The following is a 23,155-nucleotide window of genomic DNA, read 5'->3' on the forward strand; positions in this document are numbered from 1 at the left end:
ACTATAAAAGGGGTCCTGAGTAATTTATGATTTCAGTGTTAGAGTTTTATCACAAATCAGGTACCCGCCTCTAAAAGTTTCATTTATTAAAAAAAGCATCTAGCCCTTAAGGTTGCAAAGATGACCCTAAAAACATGAAACGAGTATAAAAGCAATTCAGTACGTCCGAGTTTGTAGAGAGTGTGAAACAATAGCTCCTCTGAGCTTCTATAAACTGTCCCAGTTACGACACATAATGGGTACCGATTAAAATGTCACTTATCTATTTCACTGCTGATCATAGCCAAAACAGCTAGTGTGCTTAAACCACCTCTCATACCAAAAGCCCCAGCTGCCAAATACTTCAGCTTCTTTCCTGCCAGTTTCCATAAAGTCAGTTGTGTTCTCGATAAAATTAAGTCAATGGCAAAATAGAACAAATGGAATGTAATATAAAATTAAATAAAACCAGGGATACTGCATTGATTGCGCTTCGCATAGTCACATTTAATTCAACAAGAACCTCCATTTTATAATGTATCTGAGACTGCCACAGAATATCCAGAGTTACAGAATCTAGGGGCCTGACTGTAGAAGCTAACTGCAGAAGTTGCTACAGAGTACATGGGGCTTTGACCATACAGCCTCCACCACACACACTGCTAGCCTTCTCCTACCACCCTGCCTGTGTTAGACTCTCCTCACACTGTCAGTGGTGCAGAAGAAACCAGCAAACAATGACAGAAAGATTACGTACAGGACAGAGTAACATTTGCATGTAGATCTTGGATGCTGTATTGATACAATCCAGTTCACATGTGCAGTATCCATGGATAATGTCCACCAGAGCATTGACTGTGGCTTCAACATGCGTCAGACCTAAATAGGAACAAGAGTGTAGCATTGTGAATTATTATATAGACTAAGCGCTTCAGGAAGGGCTCTTTTGTTTGTACCTGTCTGCAAACAGACTAGCACACTGTTGGCATTATAAAAAATAATAATGCATGAAGACCAAAAGAAGTTTATACAGACAAGTTCCCTAATAGTGTAAAAAATATAATTACTTGGAAAACTTAACACCAGCAAAAACTTCCATCCTTATGATGAGGTATGTACGCCATCACTTCTTATGCTTTTTGTATTTGTACAAGATATAAAAGCATTAGATTGGCATTTATTCATATAATTTAACAGGGAAATAAGCAAGCAAATATCAAAACATTTTATCCCTTTACAAGCTTCATTTCAGATGGGCTGCTTTAAAAATACACAAGCTTCACTTTGGCAAATGACAAGGTTCAGTTTTAATATACCTGGTAAGCAGGCAGGAGCCAGGAAGGCATTTTTGGGTTTTGATGCATGTAGCTTCCAGAAATGGTTGACCAGCTGGATGATAAAACTACACCCATCTCCTTCAGAGTGTTTCTGGGCTTCCTGTCCTTCTTCACCTCCTTCTGTGAAGGCAGAAAAGTAACCATCAGAACCACACAGACTCACAAAGCAGGATTCTGGTCACAGAAAGTCAGGAAAATTGTAACACTCAAACCACTGTTTTATGCAACAGGGGAAAACGTGAAAAATTAATTTAAATCTGGAACTCACATCATGAGCTTGAAGTGGTGCCTATCTTTTTCTATACCAACGTATAATACTCTAAATAGCCTGAGACCCAAATAATCTGAGACATTGCATGTTCCCTGCCACCCCACTCCCCAGATATCTGTCAGTGGACACAAGATCTTCTGGACATCTCTCACTGTCAGAGTTGAGCTTTAAGCTTGCCATCACTATTGGCAGGGCAGGGGAGAGGGTTTGTTAGCAACCAAGGCACCACTGGGTTAATTTTACATTGACTACTGCTGAAAGGCAGCCAATGCCTTGGTCAGGAAAGCTACCAAATGTCTAATGAATGTTATCCTCATAGACCTGTCCCTACCACTTCTACTTGATTTTTAATTTTGTATGTTAAGGGGACCCCATTTAAAGCCCCAACTCTCCCAACTTCAACAATTCCAGTAGCTGCTAGAGGCTGGGGAGGAGTGGGGGGATGGACAGACTTTTGCCTCCCCCAGGCCAGTAACAGTGGGCTTTTTTTAGCCTTAGCTGACCCCTTTAAAAGCCTTAGTGCTGGATCTAGTCTGGGACACTTGCCACCAGCACCACGCGATGACATGTTCTGAATTAGATGCCCCAGCAATGACTACCCAACGTCTATATAGAACAGATGGCAGCAGACCCCAAAAGTCTGGGAGAGAGGAGAGAGAATACACAACACATGAGCCTTTACATCTCAGTGAGCTGAAATCTCTTTGGTCACTCATGAACCACTGAGGATAAAATGCATATGGGAACTGCCAGCCCTTATATAAAGCAGCTGCACATACAAAACAACATAAAATATACACAACTATCCAAAGGGAAAGTTCAAGACAGACAAAAATAGAAATTCAATGGTTTATCCACCTGTTTCCATCTGTGGCAACTTTGACTCAGTGAAATGGACCAGGTTGTTCGGCCTCATAATAGCGATGGAGCGAGCAGTGATCACCAACCTCTGAAACACTTCAGGGTCCAGGTCCTTCCCTTCTTTGCTGGAGGAGCTCAAATACTGGATGGCTTTACTCAGCAAGGCCTGATCCTGCAAAGCAAGGATTATTAAAGACAAAGAGAAATAAGGGAACAGCAGCAGCAAAGGTCTGAAGAGCCAGCGTGGGAGGGAGTAGATGGGATAGTTTAGCCTTCATTAAAAAGTGAATTCCCTGTTAACTCTTCACCACCATTGCTGACACGTGTCAGCGGCAGTAGAAGTACTCAGTGACAAATAAATTCCACTTGGAGAACGGAGTTTCATTTCTCTATATAAACTTAACAGGGTATCCATTTGCAGCTGTTTACTGGGTTAGACGATGCAGTAGTCTATATATTTATGGTAGGACTAGATTTTTCAGGTATAACCATGATTTACCTGATATTGTTCTATGGTATTTGATTCAAACCTGGTTGCCTTGCAGATGTCAGACCTATAGGACATAATTTGCAGACTAACTTCAGAATGTCCCAAGATACCCATGTGTTTCTCCCGGACTAACAGTTACTCTTTATGTAAAATATGGATTCACATCAAAATCTTCAAAGTGTCATGACTACAGAACTCTCGGATGGAAAGAAAGGACAGGCAGGCAGCAGAAGCTGAAGGCAGACAGCCAGCAGGCACATGTTGCCTAGAATAGATGCCCTTTGGGCGCATCTTGTACATCAGCCATGACACTGGGTAGTTACAGCAGGCTTGGAAAACCCTCAAACAGCTTACCTTGTGGTTATGGTATGCCGAGCGGCTGGTGTGCAGGCTAGCCAGGAGACTCTTGGTTTGCTGCTGAACGCTGGAGGGAGCTGGCATTGATAGTAATATGGTAGCCAGATCCTGGGCTGCAGCCTTGCTCTTTTCCTGTTCCCGGGGACAGACAAAAAGCCTTCAGTAAGTGTACCACTAAAGGTGCTATGGGCATGCAAGTCTGACTTCTCAATCACTCCTGCTTCATCCTTCTTACATTACCATCCCCTCCGAGGAATGTAGGTTTCCTCCTTGATTCAATATTGCTTTGACATGAGGCTACCTTTATTATTTAGACAGTGTTTCAGGTTTATACACAAGAAAGTTCCTCTTCGGTTTGCTGGGCTCCCACCCTGCTGTATTCACAAACCAGGTCACTCTGCAGCACAAACCCCCCCACCAGCAATAAAACGCAAATGCCAATTGTCATTCAAAACTAGTTTCAAATGCTTTTCACTAACTCAAGTTTCAGATCACTGCTCTAAGCAAAACGGATGCGGCTCTCTTCTGGTATCAGGCCCCTAGGGCTGCAGGAGCTGCTGCTGATCTCACTCCTCCTCCCGCATCTTTGAAAGCTCAAGATGTATTCAGAAAGTTACTTGCCTTCTCGTTGACTGGTCCTACAGCAAAGCAGCTTTCCAGTGCTTCTAAAGAACTCACTACTAGCCTGAAGGGAGAAAGGAAAGCAGGCTTGAGTACAGCAACCCTTTTCTCTCCTTAGCACTTTGCTTTATGCAGGCTGCAGTCATGAGTAGCTCAGAAACAGCTCACAAATGCCAAGTACAAAATCAAAGCATGATAAAACCTGCCACAGGCACCATGCATATCATTTCATTGTGTTACAGACCAGAGTTAAACCTGGCTCACGCTCACAGACAAACTTAGGACTGCTTTAATAATCCACAGCTGAAAGACAGGGGCTTTTCTCTACCAAAGAGGATAAAACATTTCCTTATGCTGCCTGCGGCAGAGATAACTTGGATTGTCTTGACAGTACCAATTCACCATGGCCCACAGACGTACATATGACTACAGATCAAGGGTTGGTATGACACATGAGAAAAGTCGGTTATGCTTTTTCTAAGGGAGCAAGATTCTACTCACTTGCTATTTTCAGAGGGCACTCTTTCCAATTTAGAGTTTCTACCCAAATGCTCCAGCAGTAAAATTTACTGAACTAGGCATGCAACTAGGTATGTCCAAAACATGAGTTACAAAAGAGACCCAAATCCAAGAGCCTTCAGTCGACCACTTATGACCCTGGGCAAGGCATATTAGTAAAATGCTTGCCCACAGGGAAAGTCTTATTCAGGACTTCCAGTCTTGTGCCAATTCTCCCTCATTGCACTACTCTATGCCTCTCAATGAGACTGCCCAAAATGCTCAACTGACACATTGAAAGGAGCACTGCAACACAGCAGGAGAGAGCAACAATGTACAGAGTAAAAGGGGCAAAGCTACACAGATCCGGAGGGGAAAGGGAAGAGGAGACACAGCATAAAGAACAAGGAGAGAGAGCAGAACATAAGATTAAAAACTGGGTAGAAGAAACAATATGAGGACTGGGCAAGTTCTCTGGTCACTTATCTGACAGAAACAACTGAACAGTTTATTTCCCCTCATGTGTCCACAAAACCAGTGGGGAAATAGAAGGGGGGAAAAGAGAGGCACAAAGAGGGACAAAGTGAGCTGAGGAGTGTCAAACAGGCAACAGTTATACTGTATGCAGCAGAAATTCTCAATCCATCACACCTTTACATTTTGCTAAATCTTCCGCCATGCAATGACCAGAATGTAAAGAAGCAGATATCACTTAAAAAAATAAACAGTCAACAAAAGCCACATCATGTGTTCTGTCTCTGACACACACTCATTCGTGCTGAGAAAAGGATGGCATACTAACCGGTCCAGGATGGTTAGGGACTCAGTTTCAGAACTTTGGGGGAGCAAAGAAAAAGAAAAAAAAATGTGTGAAGCTCACAGAAAACTACCTAGAACACATTCTAAGCAAAAGGCAAATTAAATGGGGAGTCAGGAAGCTGGGAGAGCGATATATACAGTAATTCCAAGCATGACTCCTTCTATTTGGGCAGCACACCACTTCCCTAACAGCAAAACAAATTAAAGGAGCTCTAGGCCATCTAGCACAGAGAAGCCAAGCAAAGTGGTTAAAAGCACTACTGAAGGCTAGGTTAAGGATACAGAGTCTAGACACCAAACTTCTCCATAGTAAACTGCCTCTTGTCTACAACAGTGGTTCCCAATGAGGGGTCCATAGCCCATTTTTGGGGTCACCAGGCAGCTGGGAATTTTGTAGTAAATAAAGTGGATGCAAGAAAAATACTTTATTTGATCAGTCTAGCTTTGAGTTTTATGAAAACATAGTCCCACTTCTCAAGTTTCCATACAGAGGGAGACACCTGGTGGAGATAGGGCAGCAGAGAAGAGAAAGGAAAGATCTAGCCTAAAGAAAAAGAAGTACTGATTAGCTAAAATATAACGGGGTAGATTTTCAAAGGTGACTTTCAAAGGAACTTAAGTGCCTATGGCCTTTCAAAATTTCCTCCAAAGAGCCACTTAACCTCTGTGCATCTCCAGTGAAGTCAGTCAAGTTACACCAGCAATGAATTTGGCTAGTTTTTAAGTCATACTAGTTTCTCTCTGCACTGAGTCATCTGATCTATCTTTATTTTACTTTCCCGCCTTCTGTCTCCACTAGCTCTGCAGCCACACATAGTCTCTGCTGCACGGACTCTAAGACCCTGAGGCAGGGATAGACAATTGAGTGTAGAAAAAAAAGAAAGCAACAGAAATTTTCTGTCCTCTACCAAATACACTCCCAACTCCTATTCATGGCATGTCCCGCACCTCGATATTGTATGAGTCCCAGAACAGGGTCTCGTGCAATAGCTAGTATTATAATGGTTGGACTGCAAGACTGAAAAGCATGGGAATCCCTGGCCTACGAGCACAAGTAGTTGCTACAGAGAAAGAAGAGGAGAGGAGAATGTGTGTCAGGCAATGTCACACAGAAACTTAAAAAGAGGAATGAAGAAACAGCTCATCAGAAGTGAGCTTAGGTTCAAATAGCCTCTAACTTTTGTGATCTTTGGTGGCTGTAAAAGGATCCCAGATTTAAAGAAGAAAAGGTGGCAAGAAGACAGAAGCCACCTGAGGCTGGTTGAGGTTGCTGCAGACAGACTCAATTGGTAATGCGAAGGAGAATGCATGAAGCTCCATCCTCAGCTCCACATGGGAGATTAGAGGGGAGCAGCAGGAAACCATTTTGGAAGAGTTGCACATTGACTCTTTGGTGGCATGATAGAATTGTCACGTTATATGAAAATGAGGAACACTTCATTACCAGTATAAAAGCTCCCAGCTAAGAATGACACACAAGTGCATCCAGGGCACCAGTACAACTAGTAACTTTCAAAGGCAAATAGAAACAATGTATATACACACACACATATAGAGAGAGATGTATAGATACCTCTCCAGGACAGTCCCACTGGCAGCAGCAGGGGTAGCAGACTCCAAGTCTCCCGTACCATTTCCTTGATTCAGGTTCGGGGGACAAACGTTGCTCACTGAGGCAGATGGGAATTCCTCTGGGGGCTCATCAGGCCAGCCAAACTGCTCTTTGGTCTTCCCATAAATTTTGACGGCATCCATCATTGTGACTCCAGCAGGATCCACAGAAGCCCCAACTGCAATGAGCAAGAGAGATTTTTGCAGGTTCACTGAAGTGAGGTTTCTTCTCTTTGATACCAACAAGCAAGTCGAGAGGGTTTGCCCCTCAATTTACCCAGCACTCATCCATTCTGAAACATCCAACAAGCAAGTCGAGAGGGTTTGCCCCTCAATTTACCCAGCACTCATCCATTCTGAAACATAGCTTGGTCTTATTTTCTAATGTCTTTCCCTCCATGTTACCTCAGCACAGAATCCTTGTAACTCAACTAGAGGTGCAGCACGTGTCCTCTGCAATGAGGTGCTGGATCCACTATAAATAGCTACTTTACAGAACCCCAGGATTATTAGAACCGTGGCTATGTCCCAGTAATACTAATTCCTGGTGGAACCTCTGCCCACTAACAGCTGAAGTGGAACAGCCCCCAGACACCCACATTTAGCTTGCAGGTAGTTAAAGCATGCAACCAAGACCAAAGACTTACTGAAGATGGTTAATTTTTTGTCAGCCTGCAGGGCTTCCTCCCGTGTGAAAGGAAAATCAAACCAACGAGACCTGGTCATGTTCAACTGCATGGTGCGGCCAAAGATCTCCAGGTAGGAGGGCGCTCGCTCAATTGCCTGAGTGCCAATCTGGATCCTCATGCCTGTCATCACCATTGTGCTGTTGTTGTTAGTGACTTCGATGGTAAAGCCACCAGGCTGCAGGCGACAATCATTACTGAGGAAGGGAAAGCTGAAGATGGGTATTTCTAACCACGAGTACCCTGGAATGGGAAGGCCTGTGCCCTACCTCACTGCAATGCTGATGGTCTGTTTACACCATGATAGGAACAGAATGTTTCCTGGGAATTGTCTTCTTACACTACCTAACTTTAGTAGCAACCCCATGGACCTGCTGGGAAGGACTGGGTGGAGCAGCAGATTAATGAGGTTCAAAGGCCTACTTATTTTGGAAGATGGATGCTCTGTCGTTGGAAAGAAGAATGGAGCCAGAGAGAAAAATAGCAGTCAAGGAGAGAAAAGGCCAAGAAAACCAAAAACAGTGAAAGAGTGGTAGAGCTGAGGTACAAAGCTAAAGCTCCTAGTGGCAGACGACTGGTTGTAAATTTGATGCCAAGCTGGCTCTTACGAGGACTCAGATTGGGTGACCAACCAAAATTTGTATACAACATCCTCTAGTCACTGATGGGGTTGGTTAGGCCAGTAGCCTCCAGGATTGGCAGTGGGTCGGTCATTCAAGAGAGAACGTACGCTTCTAAAAACAACTGCTCATGATCAGATGAAGAGCACAGCAGCCTTATGACAGAATTATGTAAATGCTTAAGAGAGCTCCCAAAGTGTCTGATTTACCTTGGTGTTGGCCACATACATGCCAGTGGAGTTGAGCCGGTGCTTTATCTGCTGGGCATTATAAACCTGTAAGAGATCATTGCCTCCAAACTCCACATCTGTGAGCTGCTGGTTGTGTTCAAAGAAGTCAATGGGAAAGTTCACCTGACTGGAGGTGCGAGTCGCTGAAAGAAAGGACACCAATGGCTAAAAAAAAGACACAGAGCTGAAGCTAGAGTGCTCCAACTGCAGACTGACTGCATATCTTTTGGGAATGCTACAACTTTCTAATTAGTTATGCATTTATCAGATACATGTGCCATGCTCAATTGGGAAAGGTCCTCTTATTCAGCTTATCTGCAGCTCATACAAATGAGATTCATACTGAAAGATTAAAATAATCCCATGCTAACCCCATAACTCCCAACGCTGGTGTTTACTAGTAAGGTGATTACCAGAGCCAAATGCCTAAGTGATGCGATCCTATTTTCAGTAGTGACCCTTGTATAACAGGTTAACATTAGACACTAGGGAATTTTTTTAAAAATGTGACTAGCGCTGGCAAAAGGTTCTGAACTGGCGAGTCTTGAAGACTGAAGTTCTCTTTACAGAACAGGTATAGCATAGGCAGTGGCAGTATGCACTTCCCCATATTATCCCACCAAAGTGCTTCCATGCTGGCCTCTAGCGAAGAGGGGGTAATCCAATCTGCATACTCATTCAGTCATTGGTTTTCTGATAAGCGGACAAAGCGGCCAGCTGTAGCAGAGACTGTGTGATGTGGATGTGTGTCCACTAGGGACAAGACACACTCAAATCACCATTAGGTGGTAATGAATTCTGCTTAATACCAACACAGTCTAGATTCAAACCAGCAATTTAGAAATGAAAGGTTCCATTATTCCATTACTAACTCCCTTAGCCATCCAGTCCCCCACTGATGATCATGTTTATGAAGAGAGCTGTCCTACTTCTGAATGATGGGCAAAGACTTTTGAAAAGTTATAGGTTCCTCATGAAAGGGAAGTTAAATGGAAAATTTTGATGGAGTTGCTTGGGGCTTCACTGGATTGTGAAGGATCCTATTTCTGGGGAGAAGGTCACAGACCATGTATTTATTCCATTGTTAATTTCTTTCCTGGCAACTTAGACAGGATATGAAAGGAAAGCAGCCTTACTGATCGCAGCTGCCTTGCGTTTGCGAACTGGTTTCATGATGCTGATGACGCTGCTAGGCTGGAGGGAGGGCTGGAGCCAATAGGAAGTATTCTCCACATTTGCCATGTATATTCTCAGGCTGCCGTCCTCACACAGAAGGATCATGGTGGTCCTCTGCTGCTCATTACAGGCCGTGTGACGGATGGCCACCATGTCCTGGATCTGAAACAGGTTACACACCAGCAAATGAAAGATCCAGAGAAGTTGCTGCCTCAGAGAACAAGCTTGTCACATAAGTGTCACACAAGTATCAGGGATAGCAGGTACTCAAGCCGACAGAGGCTACAATAGAGCAAGAGATTCAATGGCTTTGCAGGGAGAAAGAAGAGTAAACAGAGGTCGAAAACACCTTAAAAACATGGGTGGGTTTGGGGAAAGTCAGTTTGTGTATTGAAATACTACTTTCAAGGGCAGTGTTAGTGGCTATTACCAGGACGACTTTGCTGTAAGACATCACTGCAAGGGAAACCTGGAAGAAATGGCAGCAACAGAGACACAGGAAAGTCAATTTGAAGTGCAGAAGATAGAGAATACTCACCTTGGCTTTAGCTGGCAAGGTTTTAATCTCCTGGATGAGGAAGGTATCTGGCTTCACCATGACCACCAGAGGAATGCCTGTGGTCTGCTGAACGCAGCACACCAACCCAGGATGGTTCATCACCTCAGACCATTGGCACAGTGCTGGGGAGGTCTTGCTCCCACCATTTGAACTGCAAGAAAAAAAGGGCAGGCTCACATGACCTCAAGAAGCAGCTGCAAGGGGAGTCAAGCTAAATAAATAAAATTCTCATTCCAGCTAGTAAGACAAGTAAATCACCACCTGAGGATCTCAAAGTATTTGGTTAATTAAAACAACCTCAGAAAATCCCTGGGAGGTAGGTCAGTATTATCCCCATTTTACAGATGGGGAAACTGAAGTGCAAAAACTTGCACAGCTGAGTCAGTGGCAGCACGGAGAGCCCAGAAGTCCTGACACCCAGCCCTGTTCTTTAACATCTTTCCCCATTCGTTTGGTATATAAAATTCTAGTGACACTACCATAAAAACATGAAAGTTACTCTTAAATCAGATTTGAAGTATCTTTTTAACCTTATACTAGAGAGCTCTCTTATCAGGCTGGCAGGGGAGTGATAGGAAAACACCACATTACTTGTCAGCATTCTAGCAGACAGAATAAAAGGGCACTGGTCTCAGAGCAAAGCATCTGTGTTAGTGGATACAGTGCTCCATGCTCCACCGTGGCCATGTGATGAACACTGAGGAAACAGACAAGCACAGGAAAATGTTCCCCAAGAACATAATCCCACTTAGATCTAACTCTCAGAGAAGTGAAAGCCCCTGTGCAAAATGACCAGGCCACATTTGATTAGAGTGAGGGAGATGTTGGGACCTGATATTCATGGAAATAGAATGCAAGATATCTGCTTCATGCTAAGCTAGCGTGACTCTGTGGCCTGAATGCCCAGCTCTGATTGTCAGAACAAATGATAGAAGAATTTTCTTCTTGCCATTTTTATAGCATAAGAGATTGGTTTCCCTCAGGGGAGCCTGAAAGTAAGACTTTATATGCACAATGCTCAGGGTCCACTGCAGTGCTTGTGCCAAATGGAAACAAAGGCTTCCTGCTCCTCAGCCTCTGCGAGGGTGGATAATCCCATCAGTTCTAGTTGCTGCACCATTGGAAGCTCTGCACTCAGACAGTAAGATTGCTCTGAAGGCACCTGTGTGCTGTGAAATCCTAGTGAGCAAACTAAACATACACCCCACTGCAAAAGCAGCTGGGTTTAGTTTCAGTCTTACTGTTCTACAAACAGAGAGGGTAGAAGCAGGAGGTGACATATAAAATGGTAAGATAACACAACTGCAGGAAGGTTCTCTACATAAAGCCTTGGGCAGTGGAAGCTGGCGTCTTTCACTGGGAACAGCCACTGTAGCTAATAAGAAACAGAAATCGGAGGGGGGCAGCCCCTCAGTCCCACCTCTTTATGTTGATCGGGAAAAGTCGCTGTACCTCCAGTGTAGCCCTGCTAATTGTGGCTGCAAAAGATTTGCCTTGACAGTAACTGAAGAAAAGCATCTGAAGGACATGGGAATAATACACAGAGACGCCGCCTCCTGCCACCTGGCCATTGCTGTCCTGTAGGGACAAGGAAAAAAACACTGATATTTAAACACACATCTTCAAAGCTCTAGAGTGGTCAGGCTTTTAAATTCCTGAACAAGTACAATATTTCAACATCTGCCCTTCCACCTATCACATAACACAGCAAAGGTCTTTGAGAATGCAACTTTCAACAACAACATTACTAAGCTGCACACCATGAGATACTCCAAACACTTTTGAATAAGATACTGAGATTGCACGCCGACAGACTGTAGGTAGTGCACGAGACAGCACCTGTGTGAGAGAATGTTGCATGCCAACCCCTTCTCATCTCCAGCTCCCAAAAGCGCTTTCCTCTTGGCTTGTAGTTCCTCTATTTCCCCATTTCAGAGCAGACTGGGGTAGTGATGCTAAATGGACGTTGGAAATATTTTAAACTAGCCAGCCTGGGTGGGGCACACCAGGCCCACAGTAGCGTTGACACTGAACAAAAAAAGGCTTGTGTCTCTGCAGACCCTGCGTAAGGGTGGATGATCCCATCCGTTCTAGCTAATGCACCATTAGCCGTGCATCATACCAACAGTAACGCTGCTCTGCAACCATCTTCCTGCTATGAAATCCTGCTGGGCATAACTTCAGATCCAATCATGGAAACCATGCTCAATTTTGTAGATGACTGGATCAACGGGTTTAATTTCAACCTTCCCCCTCAACCACCACCCTCCAAGTGGTGTCAGAGTCAGTGTCAGAATTTCTCTCTCTGCAGAAAAAAGTGCACTCATTGATCTAGATCAGGGGAAAGAAAAAGAAACTGCTGCTTCTTACCATCAGGAGCAGAGGGAGAGAAAAGTTAGTAGGGAAAGCCACCATTACCTTCAAGTCTTCATGGTTGACTTCAAGCACATTGGTAACATAGAATGGTCCATGCTGGGCACTGCTCGCCTCCTCCATGAGCTGAGTATAGATGTACCCAGCAGATGACATGATGACTATGATGTTCTTTCCCTCCTCATTGAACAGAAATGTGACATCCCTGATCTTGGAGCTTGGCAAAAGGAAATAGAACGTTGGGCTCAAAGCATCTACGGAAAGGTCATAGATCTGTGGGAGGAGAGGGAAGGGAATTAGCAGTGAGCCCACAGCTCTTCCTAATGGAGCATAAACACAGACTGGAACTATTCCTACAATGGTGCGGATCCCGGAGGGCAGATTATTCAGGTGCCATAATATGGAGATAAAGATAATCTCAGATCTACGAATGACCTCTTTCTTCTGTGTTTGTGAGGTTAGGAAGAGGGGAAAATGTTGGCCCCATCTTCAAAAGTGACCTTCATTTTTGAGTGTCCAACTTTAGACAAAAAGAAAAGGAGTACTTGTGGCACCTTAGAGAGTAACCAATTTATTTGAGCATGAGCTTTCGTGAGCTACAGCTCACTTCATATAAATTGGTTAGTCTCTAAGGTGCCACAAGTACTCCTTTCCTTTTTGCGAATACAGACTAACACGGCTGTTACTCTGAAACCAACTTTAGACAATCAAGGCCAGATTTTAAGAAGTATCAGCACCCACAACTGAAATCAAAGGGAGATGCAGGTGTTCAGTACCACAGAGAGAGAGAGAGAGAGAGAGAGAGAGTAAAATCTTAAATATTTCAAGTTGGGCACTCAAAATAAGAGGTCACTTACGAAAATGTGAGCCTTTGTTTTTATGTTTCTGTGAACAGTCTATTCCTAACAGTGGTGAATAGCAATACATATTAGAAAACTAGAAGTAACAGTAATGCCCTTCCTAGAATTCAAATTTTCCTCGTAAATTAGAGCACTATGTTATTCTGACATCCACTGATGACTCTGGAGACTGCCAGAAGCCCACGTCAGTTCCACGGGAAATGAAAAGCAACGCACAGCACCAAGTCAATCCGGGATCATCCACAAGTTGTGACCGTACCTTCACAAAGTCTGCAGTCACAATAGCAAGTTCTGTCTGAGATCCTGGCAGCCACACAGCCTTAATGATGAAGTTTCCTGTTGCTAATTGGGGGTGGAGTACCAAGTGATCGGAAACTGATCCTGAGCTGCTGAATGTTAGCACATGGCAGTCCTGAGACAAGAAAATAAAAGTCAAGTATTAAATATATATATTTATTTCTGCAAAAACAGATTCAAGGGGCATCATTCCTGCCATTGACCTCTCCCTAGCCCCAAACATGAATAATGGATTCATATAGGAAGAAATTAAGCATCCCTGTTTTCAGGATGAATGACTCTGCAAGAGAACTGTGTCTTTTCTGGGTTTTTTTCAAATATTTGAGACTACTGGTTTCTTAGGCGGTGTATTTCTTTAATTGCGGAAATTGTACACTGATTTGATAAAATACAAAATGATCACCCATTGCTCAGTAGTAGAAGTGGCTGCAGATTAAGATTAAACACATCCATTTCAGTGAAGTTTTATTTACGTGGATACCCTTCTTGGTTTCTGCAGCACAAAGGACAGTCGGCCTGAGTATCATTGTTTTATTTGGGCATCATCAAGAATGGTTTAAAATAATAAATAGGATTGACATAGTAAATGAAGCTGCAGCAAAACTAAACTAGGAGCAAGTGATTCAAGAACTAGAATTAGTGACATCTACAATGACTTCAGATCTCTGATAGCCAAACAGAACTCCACAACCCATCGCTTAGGGAGAGAGGAGCACTGCTTGGTTTGAGGTCACATTTCCAGAGGTAAAGGAACTCTCTTGCTTGTCAGACCCTTACCTTCAGCCCACACACAGCTAGATAGTCCTCCTTGCAGGGATTTCCTGTTAGGCTCAGTACAGTGAAGGGAACTGGTGCAGATGCAAGGCGAGTAAGGGTTAATTTCCTTTTGCTGGAGTCCGCTTGTTTAAGCAATGCTGAGAGTTGTAACACCGTAATCTACAAAATAATGAAATCAAGTCAATTGTCTAAGGTTGGTACCACAAAAAAAAATTCTCAGTATCTAGCTTCTTATATGACTCCATCAATGTACTGTCTCAGCATCTCTGCAGCAAGAAGCAAGATTTTTGTTCCCTAAAATATGGAACAACTGAAGTAACAATCATGCAGGGAGGTTTTTCCAAAAGAGTCTAGTCATTTACAGACTCCTTGAGTCTGACCGTAGGAAGTCTGCTTGATTCTTTAGTCACTATGGAACATTTTAAATCATCTCATCTTACTTTAAAATGGATTTTAGGTTGTTGCGCCATTGGAGTGCGTCCCCTTCTCAGCACCCACCTTGCCCTTTTCATGGCTCACAGCTAGATGCTGGCGGCGCCCATGCGGGGAGGACAGCACACACATTGCCACCCGCCTCAGCATGTGAGCGCTGATCAGCTGTCGGATCGTCTGGCCCTGGTCGCCACTGTAGTTCATTCGGACATTCTCAAAAGCACCTTCTTGAGAGCCAAGAGTTGGGACCTGAGCCATTGTGGAGCACAAAGAACACACAGAAGTAGAGACAAATAGCAGAGATTTAACAATTGAAATAGTTTCATTTAGACTCACAGAATTTAAGGCCAGAAGGTACCATCATGATCACCTGATCTGACTCACTGCAAACTGCAGGCCACAGAACCTCGCCCACCCACTCCTTTTAATAGGCCCATGTGACCGTACCTTCATGAAGGTACTGCTGGCTGAGTTACTGAAGTCTTCAGATCTTAATTTAAAGACTTCAAGTTATAGAGGATCCACCATTTACTTTAGTTTAAACCAGCAAGTGACCTATGCCCCATGCTGCAGAGGAAGGTGAAAAATCCCTAGGGTCTCTGTCAATCTGACCCAGGGAAAATTCCTTCCCAACCCCAAATATGGCTATCAGATAAACCCTGAGCCTGTGGATAAGTCTCACCAGCCAGACACCTGGCTGTTGGAGATATCTGCTAATAGCAGTCATGGATGGACCATGTGCCATCTCTGGCAATCTCATACTATCCCCTCCATAAAAACTGACCAAGCTCGATCTTAAAACAAGCTAGGTTTTTCGCCTCCACTACTCCCCTTGGAAGGCTGTTCCAGAACTTTACTCCTCTGATGCTTAGAAACCCTTATCGAATTTCAAGTATATATTTACCGATGGTCAGTTTCTATCCATTTGTTCTCGTGCCAACACTGGCCTTTAACTTAAATAACTCCTTTCCTTCCCTGGTGTTTATCCTTCTGATGTATTTAGGAAGAGCAATCATATCTCCCCATATTCTTCATTTTGTTTGACTAAACAAGTCAAGCTCCTTAAGTCTTCTCTCATAAGGTAGCTTCTCCATTCTGCTGCTCATCCTAGCAGCTCTTCTCTGCACCTGTTCCAGTTTGAATTAATTTTTTTTAAACATGGGAGACCAGATTTGCACACAGTTTTTCAGATGAGGTTCCACCAGTGTCTTGTATCATGGTGATAACACTTCCCTGTCTCTCCTGAAAATACCTCACCTGATGCATCCTAGGATTGCATTAGTCTTTTTCAAGGCCGCATCACATTGGCAGCTCAGTCATCCTGTGATTGCCCAATACAAACAGGTCTATCTCATCCTCTGTTGCTTCCAACTGGTATATCCCCAGCTTATAGCAAAAGTTCTTGTTGTCTAAGAGCATGACCTTGCACTATGCACTATTAAGTTTCATTCCATTTCTCTTACTCCAGTTTTCAAGGTTGTACAAATCTTACAAACATACGAGAGGCCACACTGCATCAGACCAATGGTCTATCTAGCCCAATATCCTGTCTTGCAACCATGGCCAATGCCAGAAGCTTCAGAGGGAACAAACAGAACAGGTAATCATCAAGTGATCCATCCCCTGTCATCCACCCCCAGCTTCTGGCAAACAGAAGCTAGGGACACCCAGAGCATGGGGCTCCATCCCTGACCATCTTGGCTAATGGCCACTGATGGACGTATCCTCCATGAACTTATCTAGTTCTTTTCTGAACCTTGTTACCGTTTTGCCCTTTATAACATCCCCTAGCAATGAGTTCCACAGGTTGTGTGAAGTACTTCCTTTTGTTTTAAACCTGCTGCCTATTAATTTCATTGGGTGACCCCTGGTTCTTGTGTTATGTGAAAGGGTAAATAACACTTCCTTACACACTATCTCCACACCAGTCATGATCTTATAAACCTCTATCATATCCCATCTTAGTCATCTCTTTTCCAAGATGAAAAATCCCAGTCTTTTTAATCTCTCCTCATATAGAAGCTGTTCCATACACCTACTAATTTTTGTTGCCCTTTTCTGAACTTTTTCCAATTCCAATATATCTTTTCTGAGATCTGACAACCACATCTGCACGCAATATTCAAGATGTGGGCCTACCATGGATTTATGTAGAGGTAAGATGACATTTTCTGTCTTATTTTCAATCCCTTTCTTAATGATTCCCAACATTCTGTTAGCTTTTTTGACTGCTGCTGCACATTGAGTGGATGTTTTCAGAGAATTATCCGCAATGACTCCAAGATCTCTTTCTTGAGTGGCAACAGCTAATTTAGACTCCACCATTGTGAAGGTATAGTTGGGATTATGTTTTCCAATGTGCATTACTTTGCATTTATCAACATTGAATTTCATCTGCCATTCTGTTGCCCAGTCACCCAGTTTTGTGCAATCGTTTGTAACTCTTCACAGTCTGCTTTGGACTTCAATATCTTGAGTAATTTTGCATCACCTGCAAATTTTGCCACCTCACTGTTTACCCTTTTTCCAGATCATTTATGAATATGTTGAACAGCACTGGTCCCAGTACAAATCCCTGGGGAACTTCACTACTTATCTCTCTCCATTCTGAAAACTGACTATTTATTCCTACCCTTTGTTTTCTGTCTTTTAACCAGCCACTGATTCATGAGTGGACCTTCCCTGTTATCCCGTGACTGCTTGTATGATATTCTGGTCGTCCTCTGTTTTGGCCAGACCTCCCAACTTTGTGACATCCGCAAATTTTATTAGCGCACTCCCACTTGTGCGCCAAGGTCATAAATGAAAATGTTAAATAAGATAAGTTGCAAGACCAGTCCCTGAGGAATATCTTAAGTTATTTCACTAATAACCTCCCTCCAGCCTGGCAATTTACTTGCAGGTTGACCTGGCCTCCCCTTTTCTTATTCATCTTTCTATACTCATATTAATCCCCATCTTCTCCAATTTAATTAATAGTTTCCTGTGTGAAAATGTATCAAATGCTTTACTGAAATCCAGGTAGATTAAATCTACTGCATTTCCTTGGTCTAGAAAATCAGTTTTCTCAAAGAACAAGATCAGGATGTTCTGGCACAATCTACCTTTTGTACAGCTGTGCAGTATTTTATCCCAATTACCATTTACTTCTATGTCCTTAACTACTCTCTCTTTAAAAATGTGTTCTAAGATCTTGCATACAACTGAGGTCAAACTAACAGGCCTGCAGTTTAGCAGATCACATTTTTTCCCTCTTTCTTAAACGTAGGTACTATATTTTCAATTCTCCAGTCATAGGGTACAACCTCCATGTTTACAGATTCATTAAAAATCCTTGCTACTGGGCTCACAATTTCATGTGTCAGTACCTTAAATATTCTTGGATAGAGAATATCCAGGCTCCCCAGTTTGGTCTTATTAAGCTCATTGAGTTTGACTTCCATCTCGGTTGTGGCAATTTCTGCTTCCATGTCCTTGTTCCCATTGGCCATGCTCCCATTCCCCCAGGCTGCTCATTACCCTTATTAAAAACTGAGGCAAAAGTGATCCCTCCCGTCGGCTCAAAAGCAAGCATTTGAACTAGCAAGCCAGCCAGTAATCATACCATCAACTGATCTGTCATTTCCATGGTCTTGTCCAAAGTGTGCAGCTCATTCAGAGCCTGCTGTGCTCGGCTGCTGCTGCCCATGGCTGAAGCTTGCTGGAAGTTGACCTGAATGGCATCCATTAGGAAGCTCAGCATATCCAACACCAGAGGAGCAAAGGAGAAGTTGGCCTATGAGAAACAGATGTGCCAAGTAAAGCACAAGACATACCCATGAAATCTCCATAGCAGCAGCATTTCACAGGCAAGATAAGCCTTTGAAAAGCAGTTACAGCACCACTATCCTAATAGACAACTGAGAATCAGGTAACTTGTCTAACTACCAGTACAGCCCACTCCACAACCGCTCTGTACCAAACTCGACTGTTTCTTACCGGCATTAGACACAAAAATCCAGTGTTAACTCTCAACACAGAACATAGTCCCTGCACCAATTCTGTACTGGCATAACACTAAATCAAAATGGTAAAAGTCTCTTAAGTTAGAAGCATTGACTACTGCAAAGACAGCTTTATTCTAGGAGAACAAAGAATCCTGAAGAACTACTACACAGAGGGATCCTGATTGTTGAATGAGATTTTAACGTGACAATACCTGGGATTGCAATTCCTCTCGACAGCCCTCAACATTTCGACACAGGCTGCTCTTCTTGGGTTTCTCTTCATCAGGGCCCTTCCCATCATTGATGGTGACCTTGGATTTATCTGCCGGGGAGCTGCTTGCATGGCGGATGACACTCTCAGGCACTCTGGGCTCACTCTGGAATGCAGACTCCTTCATGGTAGAGCTGATGCCACTGCTGGGAGTTCTTTTCACTAAAGCCTGGGAAAGACAAAGCAATATTGAGGGCCCAGTCCAGTTTCCATTTAAGTCAATGACAAAACTCCCAGTGATTTCAATTGGAGCAAAATTAAATTCCTCAAAGTACATTTTCAGAGAGATAAGACAGCAATAACCCTGTACCATGCATGTCACTTTCCTTTTAGACATTGTATTAGACAGGAAGTAACATTGTTGGCAGCTGGTGGGAAACATCAAAAGAGCAGAGATCTGGTAAGTGGGCAACATGAAGTTGACCTACAAACCACAAGTCAGTTATGTAGGTGCAAAGTCTTAATTAGTATTAACAGATCTGCCAATAGAGATCATCTTGGTGAAGGGGGTGAAATCATTAAGTAGAAAGCTTCAAATTACAGGGCAGTGATGAAGCTTATTCTAAAGTAGACCCCTCCCATATACTGATGACAAAATAACTATTGTGCAATATAAGACTTTGCAAAGCCAAACTTAGGCAACCTGTAATAGTTGCAGGACAGTTTAAATTTAGCCATGAAGATCCTTTACCAGGCAACTGCCATCTTCCTTCGCTCCACAGTCACAGAAGAATGAACCATATTTGGCGTAAGAAATCTCATGGTCCTTGTGACAAACTTTAGCACAAACCGTGCAAACACCAACCCCATCCACCATCTTACAAGTGTGACAGTGGTACCTGTACAAAAGAAACCAGAGAGGTTAGAAATTATAGCCCCTCCAATTTAGCATACCATCTCTTCCCCAATTCTGAATGGCCAGAAAGACCAGGCTGATATTCTGTATATAGGAAAACCTGGAGGGCTCTTACCAGTGTTGGTTCATGAATTCTTTCTGTGTGATGGTGAAGGTGCACAGCTTGTTGCAGAGAGAATCTTCATCCTGTTTAGGAAGGAAGATCATTTGGTCAGTGCATTACATATCTACCTACCTACCCTGGAGCCATCACTTGATACAAAAGAAACACATTCTCTGACAAATTCACATTTGAAAACAGTGAGTTTTAGCATCATCTAAAGCAGCAGGCACCAAACAAAATCACTTCATTTTACATCCAAGAAATATTGAACAATAATTAAAAGAAGATATTGGGGCCTGAATTTAAAGGAATGAATTACTGATGGCAGCTTTAATATTAAAGAGACATCTAAAAGCCTATCCCAGTTAAATTGTGTATTAATGTAACAGTCAGAGAACCAGCTATACAAGACCAGCAACATCTTACTCAACATTTCTGCTCCATCTTCAGCTCATCTCTGCTTGCTTTACTGACAAAGGTAAAGACTTTTTTGTCAACACTGAAAAACTAATCTATCTACACAAGATAGAGCTGGATTCTCTTCTGTCTTATGTCAGCTACGTTCTAAACTGCAAAATCTTTATTACTGACAATGTTTTAAGAGACAGAGGGCACAGATGGGCTTTCAGATCCCAGGTTAAGATTGTCCAACATGAAATCATACTGTTTATAAATCAAATCACAATATTTTTCTACATTTGATCTGGAAGCTGCACATATAAATATAGAAGACTATTGTGACTCTCACCGCTAATCTACATCATAAGATTACAGGATTGTCACTCTGGAGCCTAGAATAACTGCTGAGTCAATGTGAAGCAATGGAAACAGCTACAAGCATGAGCTGATTTCTGATTAAGAATATCACAAGGTCCAATCATCACTGGGATTCATGGTCTGTCACTCTCCAATCTTTAAGATCGGAGACATTTTGAACTTTACAGATTACACTCGTGAGGTGTACAGCTACAGTAAGGCATGTACCTATGCCATGAGTGCTAGACCACTGTGATATCAGAGGTAACTCAACAAATCACAACCCGTACTCTACAGCTAATTTGCATGCAACAATTTAATTGCGTGTATAAAGGAGACTGTGGAGATGATTGATTACTTAGGCCAGCTGCCACAACCATGCAACAGCATCAGCTTTCAGCTACTAGTTGCGAACATCACACTACGAGAACTTACCGAGTCTTCAGCTTGAGAATCTTCCTCTTCCACTGCCAGCTCTTCCACCCAATCTGAATCCACCTCGATAGCCCGTTCCTCTCCGTCAACGGACAGATGACTGGGTCCTTGGCCGCTGGTTTGGCTCAGAGCATTAGTGACATCAGCCAGATAAGACACAATGTGACATGTACACTCCAGTATAGTAACATGCTGCAAGCAAAAGTTGAATATGAAAAAAAGAGAAGGAATACTTAAGTCATCCTGCAGTCAAAAAAGCTAACAATGCTAGGAGCCATTAGGAAAGGGAATTGATAATAAGGCAGAAAATATCATAATGCCTCTCAATAAATCCATGGTATGCCCACACCTTGAGTACTGTGTGCAGATGTGGTCGTCCCATCTCAAAAAAGATATACTGGAATTGGAAAAGGTTCAGAAAAGGGCAACAAAAATGATTAGAGGTATGGAACACCTTCCTTTTGAGGAGAGGTTAATGAGCTTGGGACTTTTCAGCTTGGAAAAGAGACGACTAAGGGGAGATATGACAGAGGTCTACAAAACCATGTCTGGTGTGGAGAAAGTAAAAAGGAAGTGTTTACTCCTCATAACACCAGAACTAGGGGGTCACCAAATGAAATTAATAGGCAGCAGGTTTAAAAACAAACAAAAGGAAGTATTTCTTTACACAACGCACAGCCAGCTTGTGGAACTCCTTACCAGAGGATGTTGTGAAGGCCAAGACTATAGCAAGGTTCAACAAAAAAAAGAAAAATCAGATACTGTACATGCATGGAGGATAGGCCCATCAATGGCTATTAGCCAGGATGGGCAGGGAGGGTGTCCCTAGCCTCTGTTTGCCAGAACCTGGGATTGGGCAACAGGGGATGGATAACTTGATGATTACCTGTTCTGTTCTTTCCCTAACATTTATACCGGTATAACTTTTCTGATGCAGACCAGGGCTCAGACCAAACACTGAGGACTGAGAACTGACTGTGTTTCTTACCTTTCCATGCATGACATTAGCATTCATTTTTTCTATAACGTTCTTTTGAGACAGGTATTTCTTGCTATAGGATAAAGGAAAGTTAAAAAAGATAGTTATAGAAACAGCTCTTAAAAGTTATCAATTTAATCCTCACTGATGACGATCCCAAGTATTTAGTTTGTTAGTTTTACAACAGCATTAAGCAAATCATTAAGGTAGTGACCACTAAATCAACGAGAGGAAAAGCTAAGGACCTCCATGGTTCCAATACAAATCTCCACAAAGATACTTATCCCAACTACCACAAATTCCAACAGGTGGCATTCCGAACTATGAGGCAACCACACAGCAGCCCACATGCTCTCCCCTCTCCATTATCAAACTCCCAAGAAGTAAGTCCAACGCATGAAGATAATCAACCACCAACACAGGTCTCATTTTTCTTACCATCTGCCCAGCCAATCGACTGCAGCACTGTGAAGCTGGAGATGTCCAGCACCTTGCCCAGCACTGGCCAGAGTTGCCATCACAACCATGAGCTCAGGGAAGCCTGTTCCATCACCATTGGCCAACATTTCCGTTGCCATTGGTATAAGGGTACTCAGCAGAACAGTGCACACGCCTTCTCCGACTTGGCTAATCAACAAGAAAGTAAGTTTGAGATGCATTAAATCACCCATCTACACCAGTTTAAGCTGAACTTTTCTGAGGGTTATCTCAGCAGTATATTAGTCCGCACCAGACGGGTGCAAATTCTAGCATGGACTAGTGTGTCGCGCACTAACTGCCCCATATGGGCCCTGCTGGCATACAATAAAAGTTCCCTAGGGTATGTTAATGTAGTCCTGTTTCAAATACTACTACATTAATATACACTAGAGAACAACAGCAAGACAATGGCTTTACAGCATGAGAGATCAGCAG

General features: G+C 43.0%; 1 protein-coding gene across 4 annotated transcripts in view; it reads right to left on the bottom strand.

The window, feature by feature from the left end:
• UBR4 (ubiquitin protein ligase E3 component n-recognin 4) overlaps window positions 1–23,155 on the bottom strand; it is a 113,885-nt gene that overhangs the window by 57,711 nt on the left and 33,019 nt on the right. The window contains exons 33-55 of one of the 4 annotated variants that reach the window (XM_084651895.1): window positions 22,679–22,867; window positions 22,250–22,313; window positions 21,262–21,453; window positions 20,083–20,153; window positions 19,803–19,950; window positions 19,053–19,280; window positions 18,459–18,629; window positions 14,921–15,103; window positions 14,423–14,581; window positions 13,608–13,760; window positions 12,534–12,761; window positions 11,536–11,693; window positions 10,095–10,266; window positions 9,517–9,718; window positions 8,360–8,523; window positions 7,492–7,708; window positions 6,807–7,023; window positions 5,217–5,249; window positions 3,917–3,980; window positions 3,293–3,427; window positions 2,446–2,620; window positions 1,296–1,433; window positions 737–858 (exon numbers count right to left, since the gene is read on the bottom strand). In XM_084651895.1, coding sequence (XP_084508021.1) covers window positions 737–858; window positions 1,296–1,433; window positions 2,446–2,620; window positions 3,293–3,427; window positions 3,917–3,980; window positions 5,217–5,249; window positions 6,807–7,023; window positions 7,492–7,708; window positions 8,360–8,523; window positions 9,517–9,718; window positions 10,095–10,266; window positions 11,536–11,693; window positions 12,534–12,761; window positions 13,608–13,760; window positions 14,423–14,581; window positions 14,921–15,103; window positions 18,459–18,629; window positions 19,053–19,280; window positions 19,803–19,950; window positions 20,083–20,153; window positions 21,262–21,453; window positions 22,250–22,313; window positions 22,679–22,867 — 3,583 coding nt within the window. Of the gene's footprint in view, window positions 1–736; window positions 859–1,295; window positions 1,437–2,445; window positions 2,621–3,292; window positions 3,428–3,916; window positions 3,981–5,216; window positions 5,250–6,806; window positions 7,024–7,491; window positions 7,709–8,359; window positions 8,524–9,516; window positions 9,719–10,094; window positions 10,267–11,535; window positions 11,694–12,533; window positions 12,762–13,607; window positions 13,761–14,422; window positions 14,582–14,920; window positions 15,104–18,458; window positions 18,630–19,052; window positions 19,281–19,802; window positions 19,951–20,082; window positions 20,154–21,261; window positions 21,454–22,249; window positions 22,314–22,678; window positions 22,868–23,155 lie in introns of all 4 variants that reach the window. The other 3 variants (XM_084651894.1, XM_084651897.1, XM_084651896.1) reach the window with 3 other exon arrangements.

Source organism: Lepidochelys olivacea (genome assembly GCF_965140295.1).
Source record: "Lepidochelys olivacea isolate rLepOli2 genome assembly, chromosome: 18".
Taxonomy (NCBI): domain Eukaryota; kingdom Metazoa; phylum Chordata; order Testudines; family Cheloniidae; genus Lepidochelys; species Lepidochelys olivacea.